We start from the raw sequence: 25,265 nt of genomic DNA, 5'->3' as shown, positions 1-25,265 counted from the left end.
CTTTATATAAATTAAAATATTATATTTTAATTTTTATCCTCTAAATAATAAATATTTTCATAGCTATAAGAAAGGACTTGAGAGTAATTATCCTATTTTAAATGATTATAGAGGACTATAATTTTTGCATTTTGCTTTAATGAGATCTTTTTAGGGGTTATTTGATACCAGGTTTTAGTTTGGAATGAAGAATCTAATTACGGTCCTGCCCTTATGGAAAATATGATTTGCTTTACAATGATGTGGTTTTCCAGGAATGCATTGTGGCGAAAAGCTGGGACTGTCCTTTAAAAATGTCCCCCCATATAGATAGTATTTCATTTCTTGTGCAGTTTTATAACATGGCCAGCAGATGGTGCCCAAGTATAATGAAAATGTACTTGTGATTATGTTGATTTATGAGAAAAGACATTTTTGACTTTAAAAATATTGATTTAGCCCAGCTGGTGTGGCTCAGTGGCTGAGTGTCATCCAATGGACTAAGAGGTCGTGGTTCGATTCCTGGTCAGCGCACATGCCCAAGTTGCGGGCGGATCCCTAGTTGGAGGCGTGCAGGAGGCAGGCAATAGATTTTCTTTCTCATCATTATTTCTATCTCTCTCTCCCTCTCTTTTCCTCTGTCTCTAAAAATAAATAAATAAATAAAATAAAATAAAGAAAAATGTATTTTAAAAATAAAATAAGAGTATTGATTTAAAAAAACTATAAATAGGATCCTTTTACCTTGTTAAACTCCATTTTTATATGTAAATGATACTAATACTATAAATAGCTACTGCTTATAGGTTGTTGGATGAATTTACGGGTGAGCCAAGCAATACCTTTTCTTCTAGGGATTATTTATGCCCATCGGCATTGATAAGTATGGTTAGCATTACACAGACATGGTAAAACATCCTTAAATATCATTCACAAAAAGTGCACTTATTTTACTTAAGAATATCCCTATTGTTTGGGCAAAGATATTCCATAGCAGCAGAACTTTCTGCGGAGGTGGAAATATTCTGTAGCTGTGCCATCTAATATAGTTGCCATTATTCACAGATAAATCTTGAACACTTGAAATGTGGCTGGTGTGGCTGAGGAAGTTATTTTTATTTATTTATTTTATTAAATTTATTGGGGTGAAATTGATTATATAGCTTTCAAAAGTACAATTCTATGATGCATCATCTGTATATTGCATTGTGTTCACCACCTAAAGTCAAGTCTCTTTCTGTCACCATATATTTAACCCCCTTACTTCTTTGACCTCTTTAAATTTTAATTAATTTAAATAGCCACTGGTGATTAGTGGCTCCCTTGCTGGGCTTGGAATTCTAGACCTGGGTCTTCTGCTGGGCTGTTGTAAAACCTGACCTACTAGATGAGCTGCTGGCTGGGGGTGAAGTGGAATGGTAGTAGACTAGGAGCTGGGTTTTGGTGCCCAGGGAGACCTTCAGTCTGTGCTTACGTGCATTTCATGGGTATCTCCCTTTCCATGCTGATCAGCCGTGATCAGCTTCTGTTTGCTCCTCTATTGGTCCATCTCAGGTTTCAGAGGAGCTGTCCCTAACCAGTCTTTTCAAAAGGAAGAAAAATTAATCATTTATCTTATATTAATTAAAATAATAATAATTTTCATTTTTCTTAGGTAGAACATTTTATGGAATTTGATATTTTTGACACAAGGGACACTTATTAGATACTTAACCTTGAGCTCTAGAAATAAGACTGCTACATAAATGAGGAATGAAAACTGTTTCTTAGAGTATCAATAGAACGAAACTTTCACACACTCATAAAACCACTTAACTACTCATTAATTTTCAACATTAAATGCTAATTAAGTATCATTCTTAGATATTTACCAAGGCAAGGGCAAGTGGTAACAAATTATAACTGAGATGGAATAGGTTTGAAAATAATGGTCTTGCATTTCTTTTAGGCTTTCTTTTTTTTCCCTAGTGAGTCAGATTTTTGACAAACATAGTCACTTTTTTCTTTTTCTTTTTCTTTTTTAATCCTTAACTGATGATACTGTTTTCATTTATCTTCAGATAGAGAGGGAGAGAGGGAGGGGGGGAGAGTGAAAAAGAGAGAGAGAGAGAGAGAGAGAGAAATATCGACGAGAGAGACACACTGACTGGCTGCCTCCTGCACGACCCAACCAGGGCCAGGGACCGAACTGCAATCGAGATACGTGCCTTTGACCGGAACCTGTGACTCTTTGGTCCGTGGGCCAATGCTCCATCCGCTGAGCCAAACTGGCCAGGGCAGTCAATTTTTTCTTTAAAAAAATGTTTTTAATGAGTGGGTTTTTGTAAAAGCATATTTTTAATTCACAAGCAAGTTTCTTTTTGTGAGATCATAATATGGAACAGTTTTGATTGTCTTTTTAATAAACAAAAGAGGGTGACGGCTCATATGTGTATTGTAAAACTTAGTTTTAAGGAAGTTAAAATGCTTTCTGATCATTATACTGTTAAACCAGAGATACATTAATAAATGTATTAAGTGTGTGACTTTTAAAGGTGTTTTTATTTTTTACCCTGGCCGGTTTGGCTCAGTGGTTGGAGTGTTGGCCTGCGGACCAGAGAGTCCTGGGTTCGGTTCCTGCTATGGGCACATACCTCGGTTGCAGTTTGTCCCTGGCCCCGGTTGGGGTCGTGTGGGTGGCAGCCGGTAGATGTATCTCTCACGTCAATGTTTCTCTCTTTCTCTTCCTTCCTCTCTCCCTCCCGCTCTATCTGAGGATAAATGCAAGAATGTCCTCAATAAAAATGTCCTTGGGTGAGGATAAAAATAGATAGATAAATAAATAAATAAATAAATAAATAAATAAAATAAATGTGTTTCTATTTTTAATTTTTATAATCAAATGTATTATTTTAAAGGAGGAAATGGGGAAAATATGAAGTTTTAAAATGTTTATGAATCTGGTCATTTTTTAGTTTTTGTCAAACTGCTAATTTTTAAAAATTTAGTTTTGTTTTCTTTTTATTCTTAATAAAGTTTCCTTTGAAAAATTAAAATAAATATGTTGTGGATCGTTGGAAATTACTTTCATTTTCTTCTTTTCAGTGTTGTTTGATACTTACCTGCATTATATTTGTTGTTATTTTCATTTTTCATTCATGTTTACCAATACCGTGAGGAGACCGTTCTGCAGAAGGCTTAGAACAGTATTACCTTCTGCTCAGATGAATGTAGTGATGAATCTAAAGTGAGTTCTCATTTTAATGTTCTGGTCATTTGAAAAAAAATTTTAAATTGGTTTTAGAGAGAGGGAGGAAGTGAGAGGGAGAGAGAGAGAGAAACATTGATGAGAGAGAACATCGATTGGCCGTCTCCTGCATGCCCCCCATTGGGGATTTGGCCCACAACCTGGGCATGTGCCCCGACTGGGAATCGGCAACTTCTTGGTGCAGGGTCAACACTCAACCACTGAGCCACACCAGCTGGGCTGTTCTGGCCATTTCTAATGCAGTAGTTGTAGTACTCTTAAAGTGTTTTACACCAATGAATAGCACACCTATAAAATGTGTATGAAAATGCACAGGTACAGTTTAAAGAACAATTATAAACATCCCTTGCCTTGTAACCTCGCCAAGAAATCGCTTATTGTAACGCTCCAGGAGACTGTTGGTGTCCTTTCCCTATTATCTCCACTTCCCTTCTCCTGAGCGCGCCACTGTCTTTTATGTTAATTATAAAAAACATATAAGTGGAATCATACCATATATATAGATATATGTATTATTTTGACACCTCTTTCTCTCATATATTTCAGATTCATCTAAGTTAATTCATGTAGCTGTAGTTTATTTGTTTTATGGTAAACTTTTAAAATCAATGTATAATGTGTACATCAAGACACAAATCTTAAGTGTAAAGCTTGAAAATGTAGGGGAGATGCTTTATGACAGTGCACTTGGCAATGATTTATTGGATATGACATCAAAAGTACAGACAACAAAAGAAAAAAATAAAGTGGACCACATCAGAATTAAAAACTTTTGTTCACTGAAGGACACAATCAACAGAGTGAAAAGGCAAACCATGGAATGGGAGAAAATATTTGCAAGTCATATATCTGAAAAAGGGTTGACATCTTGAATATATAAAGAACCTTACAGCTCAACAACAAAACAAACAACCCAAGTTGAAAAATGGACGAAGGACTTGAATAGACATTTATCCAAAGAAGATATACAGATAGTCAACAGCTACATGAAAAGATGCTAATAAACATTACTTATACTATGGCAATGCAAATCAAAACCATAATGGGACACCATCTGTTAGGATGGTAACTATTAAGAAAACAACAGAAAATAAGTGTTGGCAGCAATGTGGAGAAATTGGAACCCACATGCATTGTTGTAGGGAATGTAAAATGGTATAGTTACTGTGGAAAATGGTATGGCAGTTCCTAAAAAAAATAAAAAATAGAATTATCACATGATCCAGCAATCTTATACGGGTATGTATCCAAAAGAATTGAGAACAGAGACGTGAACAGATATGTGTACACCCATGTTCATAACATCATATTCGCAATAGCCAAAAGACGGAATCATCCCGAACGTTCATCAGTGGATGAAGGGATAAACAAAATGTGGTGGTATATATACAATGGAATATTATTGAGCCTTAAAAAGGGAGGAGATTCTGACACGTTACAATATGAATGAACCTTGAATATATTATGCTAACCGAAATAAGCCAGTCACAAAAAGACAAATACTGTATTACTGCATTTATATGAGGTACCTAGAGTAGTCAGAGTCATAGAAAGTGGAATGTGGTTGCCAGGGGCTGGGGACAGAGGGGAGTGGGAAATTAATTGTTAAAAGAGTACAGCATTTCAGTTTGGGAAGATGGATGGTGGTGATGGTTGCACGACAATGTGAATGTACTTAGCAACCACTGAACTGTATATACAAACTGTTCAGGTGGTACATTTTATGTTAGGTGTATTTTGCCACAACTGAAAATAAATAGAAAGAAAACACTAACTAGCAGTATCAGGAATGAAGGGAAGAGGAGGCTCCACACATATCCTGCAGGCATTAAGACTATAAGAAAATACTACCAATGACTATACCAATGAAAACTCTAATGAATAGACATATTTCTTGAAAGACACAAAAATCAATACTGACTCAAGGGAAAATGGGAAATCTAAGTTGCCCTATCTGTACCAAAAAATTACCAAATAATTTGTAATTAATCACCTTTTTACAAAGAAATCTCTAAGCTCAGATGGCTTTCTTGATTAATTCTATCAGGCATTTATAGAAGACAGTTATATCATCCTACATGGTTTTCCCCATCAAGAAATAGAGAAAGAGAGAATGTTTCCCAATTCATTTTGTTAAGTCAGTATTTTTTGTTTCAAAAAGTAGACAAAAACATTAAAAGAATACAAAACTATGTACCAATATTTCCTCATGTACACAGATTTTAAAATTTATAATTAGCATACCGTATCCAGGAAATATAAAAAGTATATTATGAATAGATGGACCTATCCCAGGAATAAGAGGTTGGTTGGCACTGGAAATTTATTTCACTATATAAATAAGAAAGAAAAATCATATAATCATCTCAGTAGATGCAGAACGCCCCCCCCCCAAACATCCATTTAACAAAATGCCACAGCCATCTATGATAAAAACTCTCAGCAAATTAGGAATAGAAAGGAGCTTCCTTAGCATGGTTTAAGTTAGCCATGAAAAAACAAAGCAATTATAAAAAAAGAAAAGAAAGAGGTCATAACAGTCCTGATTTGTAGACTTAAGGCTGCAGTAACAAAGAGAGCAGTGTTGATGAATGGATAGAGAGATCCATGAAAAAGAATCTGAATTCTAGAAATGGGTCTCCAGCTATGTGTACGGTAAATTGATTTTTCATAAAGATGGCAATGGAAGTGAAGGAAGGAAGAAGGCATTTTCATCTAATTGTGTTGGAACCACTGGATCTCCACATGGGAAAAAAACGAAGTGGGTTATAGACCTAAATGAAATTGGAAATTGCTAAGAACTATAGAGTTTCTCAAAGAAAACAGAAAAATCTTTGTGACCTTGGCTAAGATTTCTAAAATAGGCTATACAAACATGAAGAAAAAACTATAAACTGCACTATCAAAATTAAACACTTTTCTTTGAAAGACACCATTTGGAAAATTACCTGGCAAGGCACAGAATGGGAGAAAACATTCTAAATACATCTATCTGACAAAGGACTTAGAATATGTGAAGAACTCGTACAACTCAAGAAGAGGTAGATAACTCAATGTGCAAAAGACTACAGACACTTGATACAAGAAAAATGTATAAATAGCTAATATACACACATGAAAAGATGGTCAACATAATTCTTTACTGGGAAAATGCAAATTATACAGCATTATGTGATACACTACACACCCATTAAAATGGCTAAAATCATGAAGACTGAGAAGACCAATAGGGTTACAATATGATGAAACTGGAAGTCTTCAGTGTCGATAGGAATAGAAAATGGCACTGCCACTCTGGAAAACAGTTTGCCAATTTCTTTTTTAAAAAAATTATCTTTATTTTTGAAAGTATTACAAATGTTCCTCCTTTTTATTTTTATTTTCTTTATCCTCACCCGAGGACATTTTTTCCATTTTTTTGTTCAGGTAGAGTGGGAGGGAGAGAGAGAGAGAGAAACATCGACGTGAAAGGGACACATCGAGTGGCTGCCACCCGCCCGACCAACCAGGGCCAGGGACAAACTGCAACCGAGGTACATGCCCTTAGCGGGAACCGAACCCGGGTCTCTTGGGACCGCAGGCCAATGCTCTAACCGCTGAGCCAAACTGGCCAGGGCCAAATGTTCCTCCTTTTTATCCTCCCATTGACCCCCCTCCAACCTCCTCCCCTGACCTTCACCGCAGTGTTGTCTGTGTCCATTGGTTGTGCATTTATGCATATACGCTCTTTGGTTTATTTCTCCCTGCTCCCCCCGGACCCTTCCCTTTGAGGTTTGTCAGTCTGTTCCCTGCTTGTATTTTCTAAGGGACCAAACCAGAAAGTACCGAGGTGGTGGTACTGAGGCCAGTTTCGTATCAAGTTTAAGATAATTTACCATATGACCCACAATTCTATTCCTCGGTGTTTAGTCCAGAGAAATGAAAATGCATGTCCACATACATATATGAACTTGAATGTTCACAGAAGGTGTATTCATAATAGCCCAGATATGGAGACAATCTGTGTGTTCATTAGCACATGAATGAAAAAGCAAATTATGGTTCGTTCATATAATGGAATACTACAAACAATAAAATGAAATAAAGTTTTGATATGTGCAGTAACATGGCTGAGTCTCAAAAACATTTTCCTCAGACAAGCCAGACAAAAACGTACATACTCTTTGATACCATATATTTGAGATTCTACAAGATCAAGTTACCTGGGTTTGCAGAAGGGGATTGATTCCAGAGGACCTCAAGAGAACTTTGGAATGTAATAAAAGGAATCTGTCTCTTTATTATGTTAGTTGTACCGGTATTATACATTTGTCAAAACTCATCAAACTCTGCATTTTAAATGGGTAAAATTTTATTGTAAATAAGTTATAGTTGAATAAACTTAATAAAATTTATATCCAGGTATAGCCAAAGCTTTTTTGGTGTGGCTTCTTCCAATCTAAATACCTGTGAACTAAAGGAGTAAGTTACCCCCCCCCCCCCCCAATCTACCCACACAGCCAACACAGTGATGAGAGGGGACTGGAGAACTTCCATTCAAAAAACTGAGAGTGGGAGACGGTAGCAGGACGATTCTGCAGCATTCTGACGTCTCGCCAGGCATCCAGTCTGTTGCCTGTTTCTTGATTAGGGCTTTGCTGCTTCCTGGGTGTGCTCTTCATGGCTCTGGGCTTTTCCCTCTGAATTATCTTTCTTTAACCATAAGAAATGATTTGTTTTAAGCCGAGTAGTTTTCTCAGCTTGCTTCCCACGTGTAGTAATTTGGTGACTCAAATACCTCTTTTCATTTCGAGTTCTCTGCCCCTTTCACACGAAGCCAGCCTGATTCCTTGTTTTGGAGGCTGTTTGTGTTCTTGGCCGTTCTGTGACACACAGCTTCGTATGAGCCCTAGCTTTCAGCAGTGCCCACTGCACTGGTTTCAGCTCGGGAGCAGGAATTCCACCCCTGCCTTTGGTTTCTCCGTGGATTTGACCTTATTCCTCTACTTTGAGGAGCTTTGGTTCTCTCCTGCTTCTTTCCAGTCACACTTCCTGTTGTTTCCAGTTGTTTCTGGAGCCAGAGCCTGGCAGACCTCTAGTGTCATGCACTGCATTCCTGTTCTAGCTCCAAGTGCTGTCATAATTATTCCTGAGGCTCTTCTCTGATGCAGTCTTAACTGCCATTATCACTACTATAGCTTTCATTCTTATTTCCCAAGTTTCTGTTGTGTTTACTCCTTGTGGAATCTGCGTTATTTCAGTATTGGTGATTTTGGATCTATCTCCCTTATCTCTTGCATTTTCATTTTATTATATGTATCCCTTTATTTGTTCCTTTGCGATCTTAGAATATTTCTTGAAGCAGTTTTCTAATTCACTGATTTGATTTAATGCTATATTTACTTGGCGATCCTCTTCTTCCATTATGGTTTTAAAATTTGGTAATCACGTTTTTCATTTGTAAGCACATTTTTATGATCACAGATGGTTCATTTCCTTTTTACATCTGGACTGTTCCCTTGAATCACATGAAGAGCACAGATTAAAAATACATTTTAGAACTTCTCCCTTTAAAAATGTATTAAGTTTCTTTTGTAGGAGGATGTCTGATGGGTCTTTAGGCTTTCAAACATTGTACATGTCATTGCTTATCTCTTCATCTTTATAGGGACAAGTCTATGTTTCTCTAACATTTGGAATCAACAGAGATGCTGAGAGAATGTTTCTGGATTCCTGTTGAAATATTTTAGCATTAGGAAAAAGTGAAAGAAAAAATGTATATTTCCTATAGTTTTACTCCTTAAGAGGAGTACAAAGGTATTTGCTTGTCAGGGTGTCTTGTAATGTGCTGAAGCTTTTCTCTCTGTGTTGGTTTGGGCACCCTGAGATTAATTGAGCCACAGTCCCTCTTTTCTACCTGGCCCAAGTACCATCATCACGAGCTGGCTGTAATCCCGTGCCCTGTGCAGACTGTAGGCTGTCTGTATGAGCACCACGACGTACTAGTCCGAGGCAGGCAGCCCCTGTTATCCTTCAGAAGAAGGCTTATAGGGTTGAGCTTTGCCTTCTGCCCTCTGCCTCACTGTTCACCTTGACCTCCAGCCCCCATCTCTGTGATGTTGAGCTGTCTTTGTACCTACTTAGAGTTTCAGTTAACTGCGTTATCAGCTGGAGACAGTCTCGGTGGCAAGAAATGAAATGTCTATGCCTAATTAATGGCCTATGTTTCTTGTGCCAGCCAGATTTTAGCAGTGACACTGACCTCCCTCTTTGGTTGGGTCAGCCGCCTTCACCTGGAGCTGGCTTCGGCGATGCCTCTGCTGTGCTTGGCCTGCACTGGAGCATGTTCTAGGGCGATACTATGATTTAGTTATGGACATGTTGCATGGGCGGTATTCAGCTTGTATTTGTATTGGGGTTGGAGGCCAAGAGAGCAGTTTGGGCTGAGATGTGAATTTGGTAATCAAAGCTGCTGCTTATCTGAAAAACTAATATTGAATTGTCTAGGGAAAGCATGTAAAAGGGAAATAGATAAGATTAGACACAGAACCCTGGGATTTTAGCATGTGTGGAAGGGACAGAGAAAGGAAAGCTAGTGCAGGTTACCGTGAAGGAGATTTCTTATGGAGCCGATGAATTTGGCAGCTTTAAAACACTGTCCCTAATGTTTTGGTGAGATCAGCTAGGGAGGTAAGGACATTTATGGCTCATTTGCTTGAGCAACTAGGAGATCATTGGTGACTTGACTTACAGAGCTTTCAGGATGAGTGGGAGTCAGATTGCAGTGATTGAAAAGTATATGGCAGGTTGGGACATGAATCCAATAACTTATTTTGAAAATTTATGGTGACGAGAAGAAGTAGATTGGTACAGAGGACAGCTACAAGTGAGTTAAAAGGGTGTGTTGTTTTATGTATGCGCCCTGTGTAATAAACCGATAAATGTTTCAGACCTCTTTTTTATTAATATTTCTATGAGAAGAATTACTTTTAATATTTAAGCATTTTTAAATTTTTAAGTATAGCTCTTTTTATGATTGTTTAATCTATTCTTAAAGAAGAACAGGCCACTGCTTAGTATGATATATCAGGTTGCCTCTTCCCACAGAATGAGTTTTAAATGCTTATATCAGCTTTAGCACATTGGCTGATGAGATTGTTCTCAAAATATTACTTTATTTACTTTTCTCATTTGTTTTTTAACTATTTGGCTATGTTGGATATTGAGTAGGAGTATAAAAAAAATCAATAGTTCTTTTTAAAATAGCTTTTCCAGACATTCTAAATGATTTAGTAACTAGTCGAAGAAATGTTATTCTATTAAAGTTACTACCAAAAAACACATTCATTGTAATCATGTCTTTTTGAGCTACTGTTTTATCTTTTGGGAGTGCTCAGTGCAGCTCACTGTAAAGGCAGTCCTGACGTGGCTTGTGGTTGAAAGTCAGTGACTTTGCTTCATTATGTTATGGTTGGTTCCCATTTCCTATATATCAAAGCAGCTGTTCAGAGAATAGATATTTGTCGTCATGAAACTTTCATTGAAGCAATGTGAATCAAAATGTATGAGAGACTCCAGGCTAGGGCAGAATATTGAGAATGGTATTATATTGTGTTCTACACTGGAGAAAAGTCTTTTTGCCCAAGTTCATTTGAAAGCTTACGCTGTTTTCCTACTCATGACGTACTTATCACATTTTACCTGAATTGACATGGTGCATTTTTAAAGAACAGACTTTGATTTATCTGTGTTTTTTGACAAGGTTTCAAAGTAATTCCAACTTTCAGCTACATAAAAGTTTTGTTGTTTTATATATTTTAAGGCTTCATCTTGATGTGGAACATGAATCCAACAAAACTTGCTAATAACCTTTTAAAACAGTTATTTTCTCTGAGAATATATGCTTTATTTATTTATTTTTCTCTTCCTACACTTAGGATAAGGGAAAGGAAGAGAAAAATTTAAATACATGTAGTTTATTATAGTCTCACTTAAAAATAGCATTTGCTTGTAAGCAAGTATGTGGCATTTAGTTGACATTTTATTTATAGTTTAATCTAAATGAAGTAAAATGTGAGAAATACAAGTTGTTACTATTTAGTTTTTTCCTTTGCTACTGAAACATCATTGTTAATATAAACAATCATCTCATTCTACCCCCCCCCCCCAAATATTGGTAATCCTAGATTTGAAAACCCCTGTGTCCTCCAAATACCCCCAATTCTGATTGTTACTATTCTGATCTCTTGGTAGGGAACAGTACACTGCCAAGCTCCGAAGGGGATCACGTTCGATGAGCCCAACCTACGGAGAAGATGGACAAAATACTAACCCAAAGAGTTGTGTAAGATCAGATTCTACTTTGTTTGTTTGTTTGTTGCTTTAAAATAACTCCACAAATTTTTAGTTTCATTTTGTCAAAGTTCCAATGATTACTTAGAAACAGTGAGTAAAGTCTGAAAGTTTTGTGACCACCCTGATGTCAAAGAAATGGTTTCTTTGCTATACTCCACACTGCGCCTTCTGCTTTCTCAGTGATTCCAAGGCATCGTGTTAACCAGTCTGTCGTTTTTCTTGTACATCGAAGACTAACTTTGGAAAGCTTTGTGGTTGTTGTTGTTTTAGTATGCTTTTATTGATTTTTTAGAGAGAGAAGACGAGAGAGAGAGATTGAAATATTGATGTGAGAGAGACATTAAGCGATTGCCTCCTGAATGGCCCCACTGGGGATGGAGCCTGAAACCTGGGCATGTGCCCTGACCCAGAATCGAATGGGGACTTCTCAGTCCATGGGATGACACTCACCGGCCGGGCAAAAGCTTTGTTTTGTAGTTATTATTATTATTATTGTTTACTTTTCTCTTTTATTAAACATATGTATACAAATAATGAGACACTGAATTGTCATAAACTTAGGAAATTGGGATTAACTTGTGGTGAAATATGAGATACTGCCTTTCTGATGAAGTAAACTCCTCATATCTTGAGCTATGAATACCTCTCTTGCATCTAATTGCTTAACATAGATTTGGTTTGAGCAAGGTGCCAATGAGCATTGCAGGTAGCTTCGTGAAGGGAAGGACTGTGCCTGCCTGCTAGGGTCTCGATTGTGTAACTGTGGCTTGTCTTAGGTTACAAGACTTTTAGTGCCAAGAAGATCACAGTGATGAATGACTGTTTTAGCACATGTTGCTCCAAACATAACTCCTTGCATTTTCTCCAGTGATAGTGTGGAACTTCCAAAACTATTTTAACAGAAGGGGGAGCACATTTTAAATGTTTGTGGGTTTATTATCAATGATTTTATTACTCAAAATGAACAGAGCAGGTACATTTTCTTTAGGTGTCCTTATTTACGAAAATAAAAATAAAAAGGGGACCCATAGTAGAAGCAATAATGAATTTTAATATATAACAAACAACATTTTGTTCCTTAGATATTTGGAGACTCAGTAAAATACGAACATTTTAGTATATTTTTCATCACTTCAGATGATTTAAATGACCATAGGTAAATAGGTTTATTTGTTAGTTATGAGGTTTTCTAAAAGCACAAAATGCTATACCAACAAATTTTAATTTCAAAATAACATTTTTTGGCTGTTCTTTAGAATATACATTATTATTTTACACAGATTCACCTTTCGAAATTTTTAGTGCTTCAGATCATTGTTCATTTTTGTCACAGACCTTAGGCTGTCCTCAGTTAATTATAATTTGAATCTGGTTTGATAAATGTGTAATTTAATAAATATGTGGGAGGGGGAAAAAAGCATGGAATTTTACTTTTTTCAAAAAGTAAAGAATCACATAATTGTGTTTTTGTGATGTGAATTCAAAGCTTATTTCTCTTTATATTTAGTGTATGAATGAGAATTAATTTAAGAACAAAGAGCTTCTTGGACATCAGCACAAACTTTCCTGTTAACTAATTTTAACGAGAGTAAATAATTCATCTTTTCAAGTGTTCCCCCCCCACCCCCTTTAAAGCGACTGTGGTATACCACAATTAAAACTTTTTGTAAAAGAACTTAAAGAGAAGAGTCTGGATTAATTTTTAAAATATTCTTTTGATGTTTTTTTTTTGAAATCTAGTTACTGTGTGAATATATTGTGAAGGCATCTTATAGCCCTAAGCCGCTGTAATAAACAGTCATTACTTAGAATTGAGAACTAGCTCAATTGTAACATAATCCTTTCCTCTGAGGGCAATATAGCATTACCAAAAAAGCTCACAAAGTTCTCATTACTCTCAATGACATATATTTTGTCCATCTTCCTCCCTCCCTTCTTTTTTTTTCTCTCCCTCCCTTTTTTACCTCCTCCCTTTTCTCTTTTATTTCCCCTCTCCTTCCTTCTTTCCTTCATCCATTCTTCCTTTTTCTCTTTTGTATTTCAGGAAGTTCATTTGAAAAAACCTGCTATTTCTTTGGATGACAGCGACATCGAAGCTCGTCTTAATAGTTGGAATCTTGGGGTAAAACAAGTATTTGTTTTATGTATGTATATTAATGTGGCAGAATTGTATTGTATTTGAAAAACATTTGAACTAATTTAATTCTATTCAGTGACTAGTGCTGGATGTTGGACGTCTAGTACTGGGTTAGCATCGAGAAGGACTTTGAGTCAGGAAAGAGAAAGAGCATTCCAAATAAGTGTAAAAGGGTCCTTGCCCCTACAAGCTGACCTTCTTGTTGGGGAAATAAGAGATATACACATAAATAGTGAAATAGTAATTTAAGATCGTATATGATAAAGTGCCAAAATGAGTTAGATACAAAGTAGAATACCAAGGTGGAGGGGATGGGAGAGAGGAGTTGGAGAAGCAAGGACACTTGAGTTGAAAAATGTCTCAGGGAGACTTCATGGATGAGCCGCCATCATGGCCAACAGTTTTCAGATCCAAAGGCTGGCGGCATGGATGTACTTGGAAGGTGGAGAGGACAGACTGGGAATTCAAGGCAGAAATAGGCATGAAGAAAGGGGTGCTGTGTGAGTGAACTGACAGGACCGGGTCTTGTGGTTTATGTAGGGGATTAGGAGCAGGGTTAGCAGACTGGATCGCATGGGGGTTCTGCATGCTAAAGTGGGAGGGGTAGCCCTGCAATTTTAGGCCATAGTGAGCCCAGGAGGTTTATTTTTTCCTCTCCACGTTCCACTTTACATACATGCTGTTTAAATCCTTTGAGGAAATGAAAAGGGAATTAACGCAATTTTTTTCATACTTTGTTACTATAAAAATAATTTATAATTTGAATATTTGAAAAATACAGAAAACGACAGGAATAAACTGTTTTAAAATCGTAACACTGAGAGATGTAACATTTTGTTTTATGTATATTTCTTTTTTTCTGTGTGTATTTATAAAATTAAAATTTAAACAAAATTGGAGTTATATTTAAATACTATTTTATTATGTGCTATTTTAAATTTGGTTTAAGTTTATAAATAGTTCTGTAAACATGAATTCTAATGGTGGCACTAATTTTTCTTTTGGATGGATATTCCATAACTTACTTAACCATTCTGTTATTTTTGGACATTCAGGTTGCTCCCTGTTTGTTGGTAATATAAGTAATACTGCACTAAAATTACTTAGAAGAGTCATTTGATACATACTTGGTTGCTTTCTTAGGTCCAGAAGTTGTATACCAGTTTATTTTCCAACCAGCGGTGAATGGGATTATCTATTTCTCACTTCTTCACTGACAGTAGATATTATTGTTTTTAAAAAGCCTGCAGCCTTCCTACTAATGATGGACTTGAATGAAAGCAGTGCTGTAGGAAAACCGACTTGGCAGCATTGTGAAGGTTATAGTGGATGTGGGTGGACATGGAGAAAGGGGACCGATCTTCTGTTAGGTGTTTGCAGTGTGTTCTGCATCAGTGTGGTTTCTGTGGAGTTGGAGAGGTAGGAAGGAAACCCATCTCAAGGAGAAAAAGAATGCTTCGTGACTGATTGGCAGGCTGAACAGAAGGGCACCCAAAGGTTTGGTTTTAGGAAATGGGAATGTTGGCTCTGTGTCAGTTAATTGATTGCCCCTGGGGGATTCCACTGTCGGGGTTTAAAAGTCTTCTTTTAGACTGGTGGAGTTTGAAGAGATGGTACGATTAATTGGGGAGTTCAGAGTTTGGCATTTAGTGAGACTTAAGGGCTGGAGTCTTATGTCGTAGTCACTCTGCTAGAGGGGGTAGTTGCACCTGGACACTGGACAGCCCTGTCTCTGGAGTGAGGAGAGTGGAGAGCACAAGGTGAGGACACCTGGCTCGTGCAGTGGCCATGATTAGAAGCCAGGGAGCTGGACAAGAATTGAAGCAATGTGAATCTCTAGTGATTTTGGGAGTACATTAGTGAAAGAGAAGAGAGAAACAATTGATCACGAGAAGAGAATAGTTGGTTAAAAGGAAAACATTTTCATGTTTGAAGGTGTCGGAAAGTTGTCTAAGTTACCAGTATGGGAAAAGAGCACAGGAAATCTCTCCGAAAGACAAATTATTTTTGCCAGAAAGCAGTATCAAAGTGAAAAACAAAATTCAGGGCTATCCTTTTAAACTTGCCTTTGCCCTTAACTGTTTGAAACTTCTGATGTACATTTCTTAGCACAGAATACTTTTCACGATTATTTAACTGTTCAGAGAATTAAAATTTTCATTTGTATAATAAAATAAAAATAAAACATCTAAAATGTTTTGAGGTAATGCCTTCAAACTAGGCCTGCCTGGGGTTTTGTTTCACATTTCTGTTCTAAGAATACAATAACTGTGTAAAATATAAAAGTCTTGCATTTTTATATATTTATAACATATATGCATTAATCAGGCTGAACTATATCTCTTGATCACAGTAGAATAATTTAAATATCCAGTGTATTAAAAGCTTAGATTTTGCTTTGACTTTAGTTGGTATGAGAATGTGCCATGGACTTTTTTCTTTTTTCCTCTGAATGAGCAGTTAATAGCTCATTAATTTTTGTGCTTTATATGATGGGTACATTTTTTATATTGCTAATATGACTGTCAACACCTTCATTCTTATGCATTAGATGGTCTGGAATGGACTTTTCTAGTTTATGTTAAAAATCCTTTTTTTTTTCTCCAACTACATTCTTTTTTTTCCCCCCAGAAATATGTTAATATTTTTCCTAGGAATACATATTTCAAGTAGATATTTACTTACTATACACTAGCAATTAAATTTTCCTCCTGTATTTTTTTCTTACTTTATAATCTTTTTTAACTTTTAATTTTTGGAAAGCTTTCTTTCTTGGTGTGTGTGTGTGTGTGTATATATATGTATATATATATGTATGTATATATGTATACACACACATATATACACACACACACACATATATGTATATATATTTCATGTGCAACTCTCTTAAATCATTTTCCTTTTTTTCTGAGGCTGGGGTGAGGGACACGGGGAGGGCTTTTCCTGGGCTTTGGTCCCGGTCGTCCATTTGTCCTGGGTCCATGTGCCGGCGGCAGAGCCTCACTCCCCCGCAGCAAACGGACAGTGAAGACTCTGGGTAGACCTTAGGTCCCTGGCAGCACACCTGAGAGAACAGGATGCAGGGTGGGGGTTTGTGCAGGGAGAGCCCTCAGCACAGGAAGTGGGAGGGAAGGAGAGGGTGAGATCAACAGGGGTGAGTCTGCTCCTGATCCCTCTGGAGCGTAGATGGCAGTCAGAGTCAGTGGGCCCCCCGGAGGCCAGGGCCCATGAGGAAGGGGTGAACTTCCCCCCTGTGGTCAAGGGAGCACCTGTAAGGCATTCGCAGCTGGGGAGGCTGCCTTACTCTCCCTGTGAGGAATGGGGGGCCTGGCTGTTCCCCCCACTGTGGCCTTTGGCATTGTGGCCTCCTGAAATCTGTTATCAATAGTCACCCAGGGGCAGCTGTCACTGTAGTGGAGCAGACACATGAGTATGTCCAGTGAGACGAACTGTCCCAGTGGGCTGTCGAAGTTGCCTACTCACAGGATTGGGAGCTAAATCCAGTGGCTGTAGTTTGAAGTCATGAAGGTTTGGGGGACCTGTTATGCAGCAAAAAGCCAATTGATACAGTAGATAGTGCCAAAGAGTTTTCTAGAGTGACTGCCAGTTTGATCCTCATCAGCAGTGTGTGTGTTTCTGCTCTACTTTCTCTTCAGTACTTGGTGTTGTCAGTTAATTATTTTTAATTAAAAATATGTCGCCATTCTTGAGAGTGGTTAGTGACATTGCATTTTGTGGTTTTTAACATGTATTTTCTGATGACTAATAAAGTTAGATGCCTTTTAATATGTTTATTGACAGTTTGGATAGCCTGTCAGAGTGAAGTGCCTATTTAAGGCTTTGTTAATTTTCCTGTTGAGTTGTCAGCCTTTTTCATATTAACATGTAAGGATTTTGTATCTATTCTGGATTAGAATCCTTTTGGAATATAGTATTCAAATATTTTTGTCCACTTTGTTGCTTTCCTTCGTTCTCTTTCTGGTGTCCTTGATAAACAGAAATTTAAAAATTTAATGCAGATAATTTTCTCATTTTATCACTTTATATTTAGTGTTATTTTGGATTCTGTTTAAGTTTTTTGACTATCTTAAGGTCCTGAAGATGTTCTGTGTTTTCTTCTAGTAGCTCTATTATTTTACTTTTTCTGTTAGATCTGCATACCATCTGGAGGTGGTATTGGTATATATTGTAAGATATGGAATTAAGATTGATTTTTGTCTTGTATATCTATCTATCCAGGTAACACTCCTGTTTATTGAAAAGACTGTTCTTTTCCAGCTGCACTGCAGTGTTATTTGTCTCATAAATCAGGTGACAGTACATGTCTGTTTCCATTCAATTCTTTTGGCTTATTACCTTTTCTTGTGCCAATGAACTGTGTCCTTATATTTGTATTTTATATGTACTCACTACATGTTTGTTGAAATGTGAGTAAACCAATGAATGAACCTCCATTTGTAATATTACTTCAGTGAAAAATGTTTTCAAGTTCTGAAATATTGACTTAAAAACATTATTTTGGAGCATAATTGATTTAACATTGAGGACTGAACTTATTTTATGCAATAGAGTTTTGGCTGTTTCTCTGACTGATGCTATGACTTAAAAACATTTGCTCCTCTAAGACAGCTAAAATACCAGATAAAATGTCTTTGTATTTTTCTGGAACCATACACCATCTCTATCTAATCAACCTTAGTCTATAATGGGGTATTTGGTGAGTTTGACCAAATCCTGAATAATATGAAGAAACAAACCAACAGAACTCTTTGTAACCAAACAAACCAATCTGCTAAAGAACAAACAAAATAAATCGTCAAAGCCAGCTTTCATTAGAGAGCATTCAGATGTCTATATTTATGTCTAGTTCAAATTATTATATATTTTATTACTGTGATTCTATTTCTTAAACAAGAAATGTTCAGTCATGTGACTCATGCTATTGGAACTTAATTATTTTTGGCTTTGCTTTTTGTATAATATTTTGTTAGACTTTAATGTTTCACATAAGTCCTTTTTATCTCCCAATTTGGACATTCTTTATTGTGGTGTTCTTTCTTGAGGTATTATAAGAGGACAAGAAGTTTTCTAAAAGCATGAAAAAAAGTAAACGTTAAGACTGTTTACAGATTGCTTCAAGTCCATGTTACTGGTGGATTACAAAGTGGGAACATTTAACTTCAAAGCACATCTGGCTGCTGTTATAAAATCAGAAAATAGATTGCTATTTTTCCCAAATAGACTCAAGAACATGCTTTGCTATGAATAATTCTCATTACATATTAAAAGTGGTTATGAGACAAACTCAGTATATTGTGAATGAAAAACAGCAACAGAAGATTTATACTTGTTCACAGTGTTCATTGTTGCTTTTAAATATTAGAGTAGTTTTTTTTTTCCTCCTTTTTTTGGGGCCCATTTAAAGAAGGAAATTTATGATAACAGAAGGAATCCTTAACTCCTGTATTTAATGGTTTTAAAGATGAAGAGGATACACTAGGAGTTACTACTGCGCAGTTGAAAGGCTACGTTGTAGTTAGCTCAACCAATATTATGTACGCTGCTTATAAATGTAGATCAGAGTAAAAATAAGTCACAAATGGTTTCCTTGGCTTTTGGTTTTAAATTTTAAGCTTAATTAGAGCTTGAGCATCTCTGAGAATTCCCTGCTTCCCTCTTCCTTTAGTTTTCCCCTTAAATTTAATTCTCCTTCATGAATTAGGGTTTTATATATTTTTCAGATGTCTTTGAAGAACTTACTTTCTATGCTGGTTTTCTCCATTCCAAAAATAGAGACTAGTTATTTACTTTTCATATATATACCTTCAAACAATAAATATTTATTGAGTGCCCTTTGCTGCCACTGGACCTTTGCTATTTCTATTTTTAAAACAGCTGTGTATATTTAGTACAGTGTTATTTGCTAAAGAATATGCCTCTTTTTCTGGTGTGCTATTTAAGTGGATTTTATTGTCTTTACTTAATAAATGTTTCCCAAAGTAAATATACTAATTTATACACCCACCAGTAGTGCTCCATGTCTGGAACACGCTGATTGTCAAATTTCTAGTGTATGCCAGTGTGGTGGCTGTAAAATACCATCGCATGTGGTATCACTTTACATTTTTCTTATTTATAAACAGAATGAGCGTATTTTCATATGTTTATTAGTCATTCAGATTTCTTCATCAGTGAAATGTGTCTCAAGTTTTTCCTATTTTTTCCTAATGGATTCTTTTTTTATTTTTAAAGAGCTTCTTTACACATTCTAGAGACTAAGCATTTCTGCAAACATCTCCCAATTTATGACTTGTCTTTTCACTTTATTTATGTTATCTTTTTTGGAGATAGGTTCTTATTTCAAGAGGTCAGATTTATATATTTTTTATGCTTTTTTTTTTGTTTCTTGTTTAAGAAATCTGTACTACGAGGTGATGAAGTCATTCTTCTAGATTGTCTTCTGAAAGTATTTATAGTTCTGCATTTGATTAGAAATATTTAATCCACTGGGAATTTATTCTATATGGTGTGAGGAAGGGATCTGATCTTATTTTCTTCCATTTGTTGAACACATCCTTATTCTCTCAATAAGTTGCAACGCTATGTCTTTTGTGAATAATATGCTCTTATACATTTGAATTTCTGGTACTTTCTTTTTTTTTTTTTTTTATCCTCACCTGAAGATATTTTTCCATTTTTTGTACAGATAGAGCGGGAGGGAGAGAGAGGAAGGGAGAGAGAGAGAGAGACATCGATGTGAAGGGACACATCGAGTGGCTGCCACCCGCACGACCAACCAGGGCCGGGGACAAACTGCAACCGAAGTACGTGCCCTTAGCGGGAACCGAACCCGGGTCTTTCCGGACCGCAGGCTGACGCTCTAACCGCTGAGCCAAACTGGCCAGGGCGAATTTCTGGTACTTTCTAGTTCTAGTGACTTATCTACATTACTGTAGTTTTATTATGTCTCTGTGAGTCAGCCCACCTTGATCTTTTTCTTCAGGGATGGTTTCGCTATTCTTGTCACTTTATTTATTTATAATGAGCTTCTTAAGTTTCCAAGAAACCCTATTTAGATATTGGTTTGGATAAATTCAGTTGCTAGATCAAGTTAAGGAGAATTGACATTTTTACAATATTGAGACTATTCAAAAATATAGTCTGGGAGAGGATTGTGAAAGTACAATTACAATTGTGTCTGCAAAGGTAATGTTTTATATTTCATGCGTTAGTGGGCAGAATGTATTATGCAATAGCCATTCTAAAAAACAAACTAAATATTAAGACATATAGAAAACATTTTCATAAAGCAGCTTAATTCTGTATTTTATCAAATACGTAAAACTCAAAAATTAATAAGTCCTTATTTTATTTTTAAATTTTCAGATAGAAAATCCTCGGTACCTGAGACAGAAGCCTATCCCAGTTTCTCTGGTAGGTGAAAATTCCATTGGACTTTTCCTATGGACAGATATTTTTAAATAAAATAATCATTGAATCATTTATAGGAAATAATGCAGGTCCACATTATGAAGCATAATTGTCTTATTAATCCTATCACTTGGGAGTAGATAAATTATTTTTTTTCTCCAGTGTTGGCATCATTTTGGTATAAACTTCAGGCTATTTAGAAATTAACTTTGGGGTTCAGGATAAACCAGGCCTGAAAAAGTATTAAATAACTCTTAATCATTCAGCAGATGCCACCCAAATTCAGCCTGAGAAAATCCAGCAGTCTCCATGAGGATCATTTACTCTCTCGAATGCATGAGAAAGAGGTAGGATTGAGATATTTTTGATATGTCTAATTATTAACACCATTTTTATATTTTGTGTAATATGAGTTTTCAGGTCCTAGTTAGAGTAATGATGCATGGTAGGAAGAGGTTGTCCTTGATACAAATGTAAAGTAATAATGCAGGGTAGGTAGGGTTTGCCTTTCTAGTTTTTAGTGCCCATATTCCATTTTGTGTGTCCCAGGTCGGTGCTCTCTGTACAGGGTGTGCTGAAGGGCTCTCTCCTGACCATCATTCCCGATTCTCGGGTAGGGGAAATGGTAGCTTTTATTTTATTTATTTATTTTTTATCCTCACCCGAGGACATTATTCCATTTTTTGTTCATGTAGAGTGGGAGGGAGAGAGAGGAACAGAGAGAGAGAGAAACATCGATGTGAAAGGAACACATCGAGTGGCTGCCACCCACACAACCGACCAGGGCCGGGGACAAACTGCAACCGAGGTACGTGCCCTTAGCGGGAACCGAACCCGGGTCTCTCTGGACCGCAGGCCGACGCTCTAACCGCTGAGCCAAACCGGCCAGGGCGGAAATGGTAGCTTTTAGAAGTTCTATCTTTGACCTCTGAATTCTTTCACTTTCCCTTTGTCTCAAATTACTTGTATCTTTTTAGTTTCACTGTTTTTACTATTTAAACTGATTGGCTAAATTAAGCTGTTGTAACTGATATATGACACAACACACTATCTTTCTTTGGTCATTTGAGAGTAGAATTATCAAAGAGGCGATATTGTTTATTGGTTAAGAGCATAGGCTATAGTCAAGAATATATGGATTTGACCTACTTATTAGCTGTGTGAAAATGAGAAGATACTTATACTCTCTGAACCCCAGTTTTCTCATCTAACTTGGGGGAATTACTGCTTTACAGGACTAATATAAAGGTTTTGTAGTCTGTAAAGACCTATACACTCCACATACAGTAGTCATTAAACAAAGATTAATTTGCTTTATTATTTTCTGTCTTAAATTTTTTTTCTGGGATATTTAAAAATCCTCATTATTATTTTTATTTTTGCTTCTGACACCAATGAAACACTTTGGTCATCTGTGTGTGTGACAGAACACTTTTACATTAGGAACCTGAATAACTGTATCCCTAACCTACCTTTACCATCTCCAGTCCTGTGACCCAGGGAAGTTAAGCATATTAGTTCAGTTTTTTTTTTTAAAGAGAGGATACTTATTGATCTCACAGGGTTGTTACCAAAACCAAATGGGAATAATGAGTATGTATGTAACTTGTAAATTGTAATGCACTATTTAAATGTGCAAGTGTGAAAAATGTTATTGGACTTAGATGAATATTTCTAATAAATTTAATTTAATAATTTAATCTTTTAATGAGAATGCTTCTAAGAATTTCTAAAATTTAATTTTAATTTAATTATTTTCAACATGATACATTTCTCTTACCGTCCTATTTATAAATTATCACAAAAGGCATTGACTTTTTTCTTAGATATTCCAAATAGTATCATGAGTATATAAGTTTATTTTTGTTGGTATGGAGAAAGAGGGGCTAGTTGTAAAAAATTTATGTCTTGTAGAATTATCACTGCTGATTTCAGTAATAATATTCTGTATTTATTGAATTTATTGGGGTGACATTGATTAATAAAATTATATAGGTTTGATCTCAGTAATATTCTGTCTGTTGTTTTGTAGCTCCAATTTAAGACATGCAGGATTTTTTTCTTAGAGCCATCCTAGTGTTAAAAACAAAGACATTAGCCCTGGCTGGTTTTGCTCAGCGGTTAGAGCATTGGCCTGCGGTCCAGAGAGACCCGGGTTCGGTTCCCGCTAAGGGCACGTACCTCGGTTGCAGTTTGTCCCCAGCCCTGGTTGGGTCGTGCAGGTGGCAGCCACTCAATGTGTCCCTTTCACGTTTCTTTCTCTCTCTCTCTCTCCCTCCCTTCCTCCCACTGTATCTGAACAAAAAATGGAAAAATATCCTCGGGTGAGGATAACAAACAAACAAAAAACACATTAAAATAAAAATAAACTACATTTTAAAAAATCTTTCTGAGGGTAATACTTCTTATATTCAGATGCACCTCCTTTTGAGCTCTTGTAATGAACTTCTTTCTTATCAATAATTGTCAATTATTTTCTCAAGTCATTTCTTCTTTTTATTTTATTTTGTACTATTTCTTACTGTTGAGGCTGCTTACCACAGAATAATTAAAATATTTAGAAGGAAGTGGTGGTTTTTTTGAAAATTTTTTGGTCTTTCATGAAATAATATCTTTATGATGACATTTTGGGTCAGGGATAAACATACCAATGCTACCCACATATGTGTTGAAAGAAAAAATATTTACAGCTATCACGTATTTCGTCAGACATTCATTTTTAAATGTGTGTGGTTTTATTTTTTCCACACCCTTATGTTTTTGTTTTTCTTTTTGGCATACTGTAAAAATATTTTGGCATCATTGAGAAGTTTTCATGTAAACATCAACTTACTCTATATCTTAAAATATATTCAGTGTACATTTTGGCTAAAATAATCTTTGTGCAATTACATAGTCATTTCTGACTTCTTTGAAAAATGTTTTCTTCATCCTAAAATATGTGAAAGTATATGCTGAGTGGCCTCAATGTGTGAACTATCTTAGTTTCTTCTTTCTTTTAAAGTAGTATTTGTGGTTTTAAAATAGATTATGTGGATTTCTATTGAAGAAATTTTGGAAATTATAGACATATGTAAAGAAGGAAATAAAATCACGTAAAATTAACATCTGGAAATAAAAACAGTGGTAAAATGTCATTGTATTGTCTTTTAGTCTTTTCATTGTGTCTTTAAAACATATTTTCCTTAGAAATTTGAGATATATCATATATATTATTTTGTGTAACTTGAGTTTTTTTAATGCCATTAAGTATTACTGATGTTAAAGAATGCACTAAATGTGGAGCGTATTGAGTGATATGACCTTTTATATAGATTACAGGGTTTATCTGTGTGTCATAAAGCAGTTAGTAAAGGATTAATTCTGTTGAAATTTTAGAATCCTAAAATAATTTACTTTTAGAAATCAAACTTTATAAACACAAAGGCTATTTTTAACTTATAACTATGTGGAAAATAAATAGATGTTAAATGACTAATATTTACAATATTATAATAATAGTTATTATTTTAAACAGGCTTGCAAGCATTAATTTTATTCTAGAAGTTAAATTGTTTATGATATGATACTTATAAAAATCTATTTTTTTCAATTTTATCATGTAAGATACAATTTTTTATCCCAAAGAAATGCTTAGAGATGCATATAAAAACATATATATAAAAATATTTTCCCCAGAGTTATTTATTTTATTGAAAATAATAAGCAATATCAATACCTAAAAGTAGGAATAACTTAAGTGGCCATACATCCATAATTTGAACTATAATACAGCCATTAAAAATAGATGCTTAGGAACAATATTTTTATTGGTTTTTAGAGAAAGGCAGGGAGAGGGAGGGAGAGAAAAACACCAGTGTGAGGATGGAGCATGAGTCTGCTGCCTCTCATATGCCCTGCCCCAGGGATCAAGCCCGCACCCAGGTATGTGCCCTGACTGACCAGGAATTGAACTGACAACCCCTTTGTACATGGGACCATGCCTAACCATCTGAGCCACACTGGCCAGGGTAATGTTTGTAGTATTATTTTATTAGAGTTAAAGAATTGTAGTTGTTTTATTTTGGTGGCTAAATATACACCTATACAATATTTTAAGATGTTCTTTAAATTTTCAGTTTATTTTGGGCATTG

The 25,265-nt window shown here is 35.9% G+C and overlaps 1 protein-coding gene across 5 annotated transcripts in view; it reads left to right on the top strand.

The window, feature by feature from the left end:
* The window catches only part of CEP112 (centrosomal protein 112), a 341,295-nt gene that overhangs the window by 19,597 nt on the left and 296,433 nt on the right, over positions 1 to 25,265 (top strand). The window contains exons 5-9 of one of the 5 annotated variants that reach the window (XM_036269313.1): positions 11,459 to 11,549; positions 13,605 to 13,682; positions 17,940 to 18,011; positions 21,087 to 21,134; positions 21,398 to 21,478. In XM_036269313.1, the coding sequence (XP_036125206.1) occupies positions 11,459 to 11,549; positions 13,605 to 13,682; positions 17,940 to 18,011; positions 21,087 to 21,134; positions 21,398 to 21,478 (370 nt within the window). Of the gene's footprint in view, positions 1 to 11,458; positions 11,550 to 13,604; positions 13,705 to 17,939; positions 18,012 to 21,086; positions 21,135 to 21,397; positions 21,479 to 25,265 lie in introns of those variants that run through there. The other 4 variants (XM_036269316.1, XM_036269315.1, XM_036269318.1 and 1 more) reach the window with 4 other exon arrangements.

Source organism: Molossus molossus, unplaced genomic scaffold, assembly GCF_014108415.1.
Source record: "Molossus molossus isolate mMolMol1 unplaced genomic scaffold, mMolMol1.p scaffold_m16_p_19, whole genome shotgun sequence".
NCBI classification, from domain to species: Eukaryota; Metazoa; Chordata; class Mammalia; order Chiroptera; family Molossidae; genus Molossus; species Molossus molossus.
This window is presented reverse-complemented; position numbering and strand designations above follow the sequence as displayed.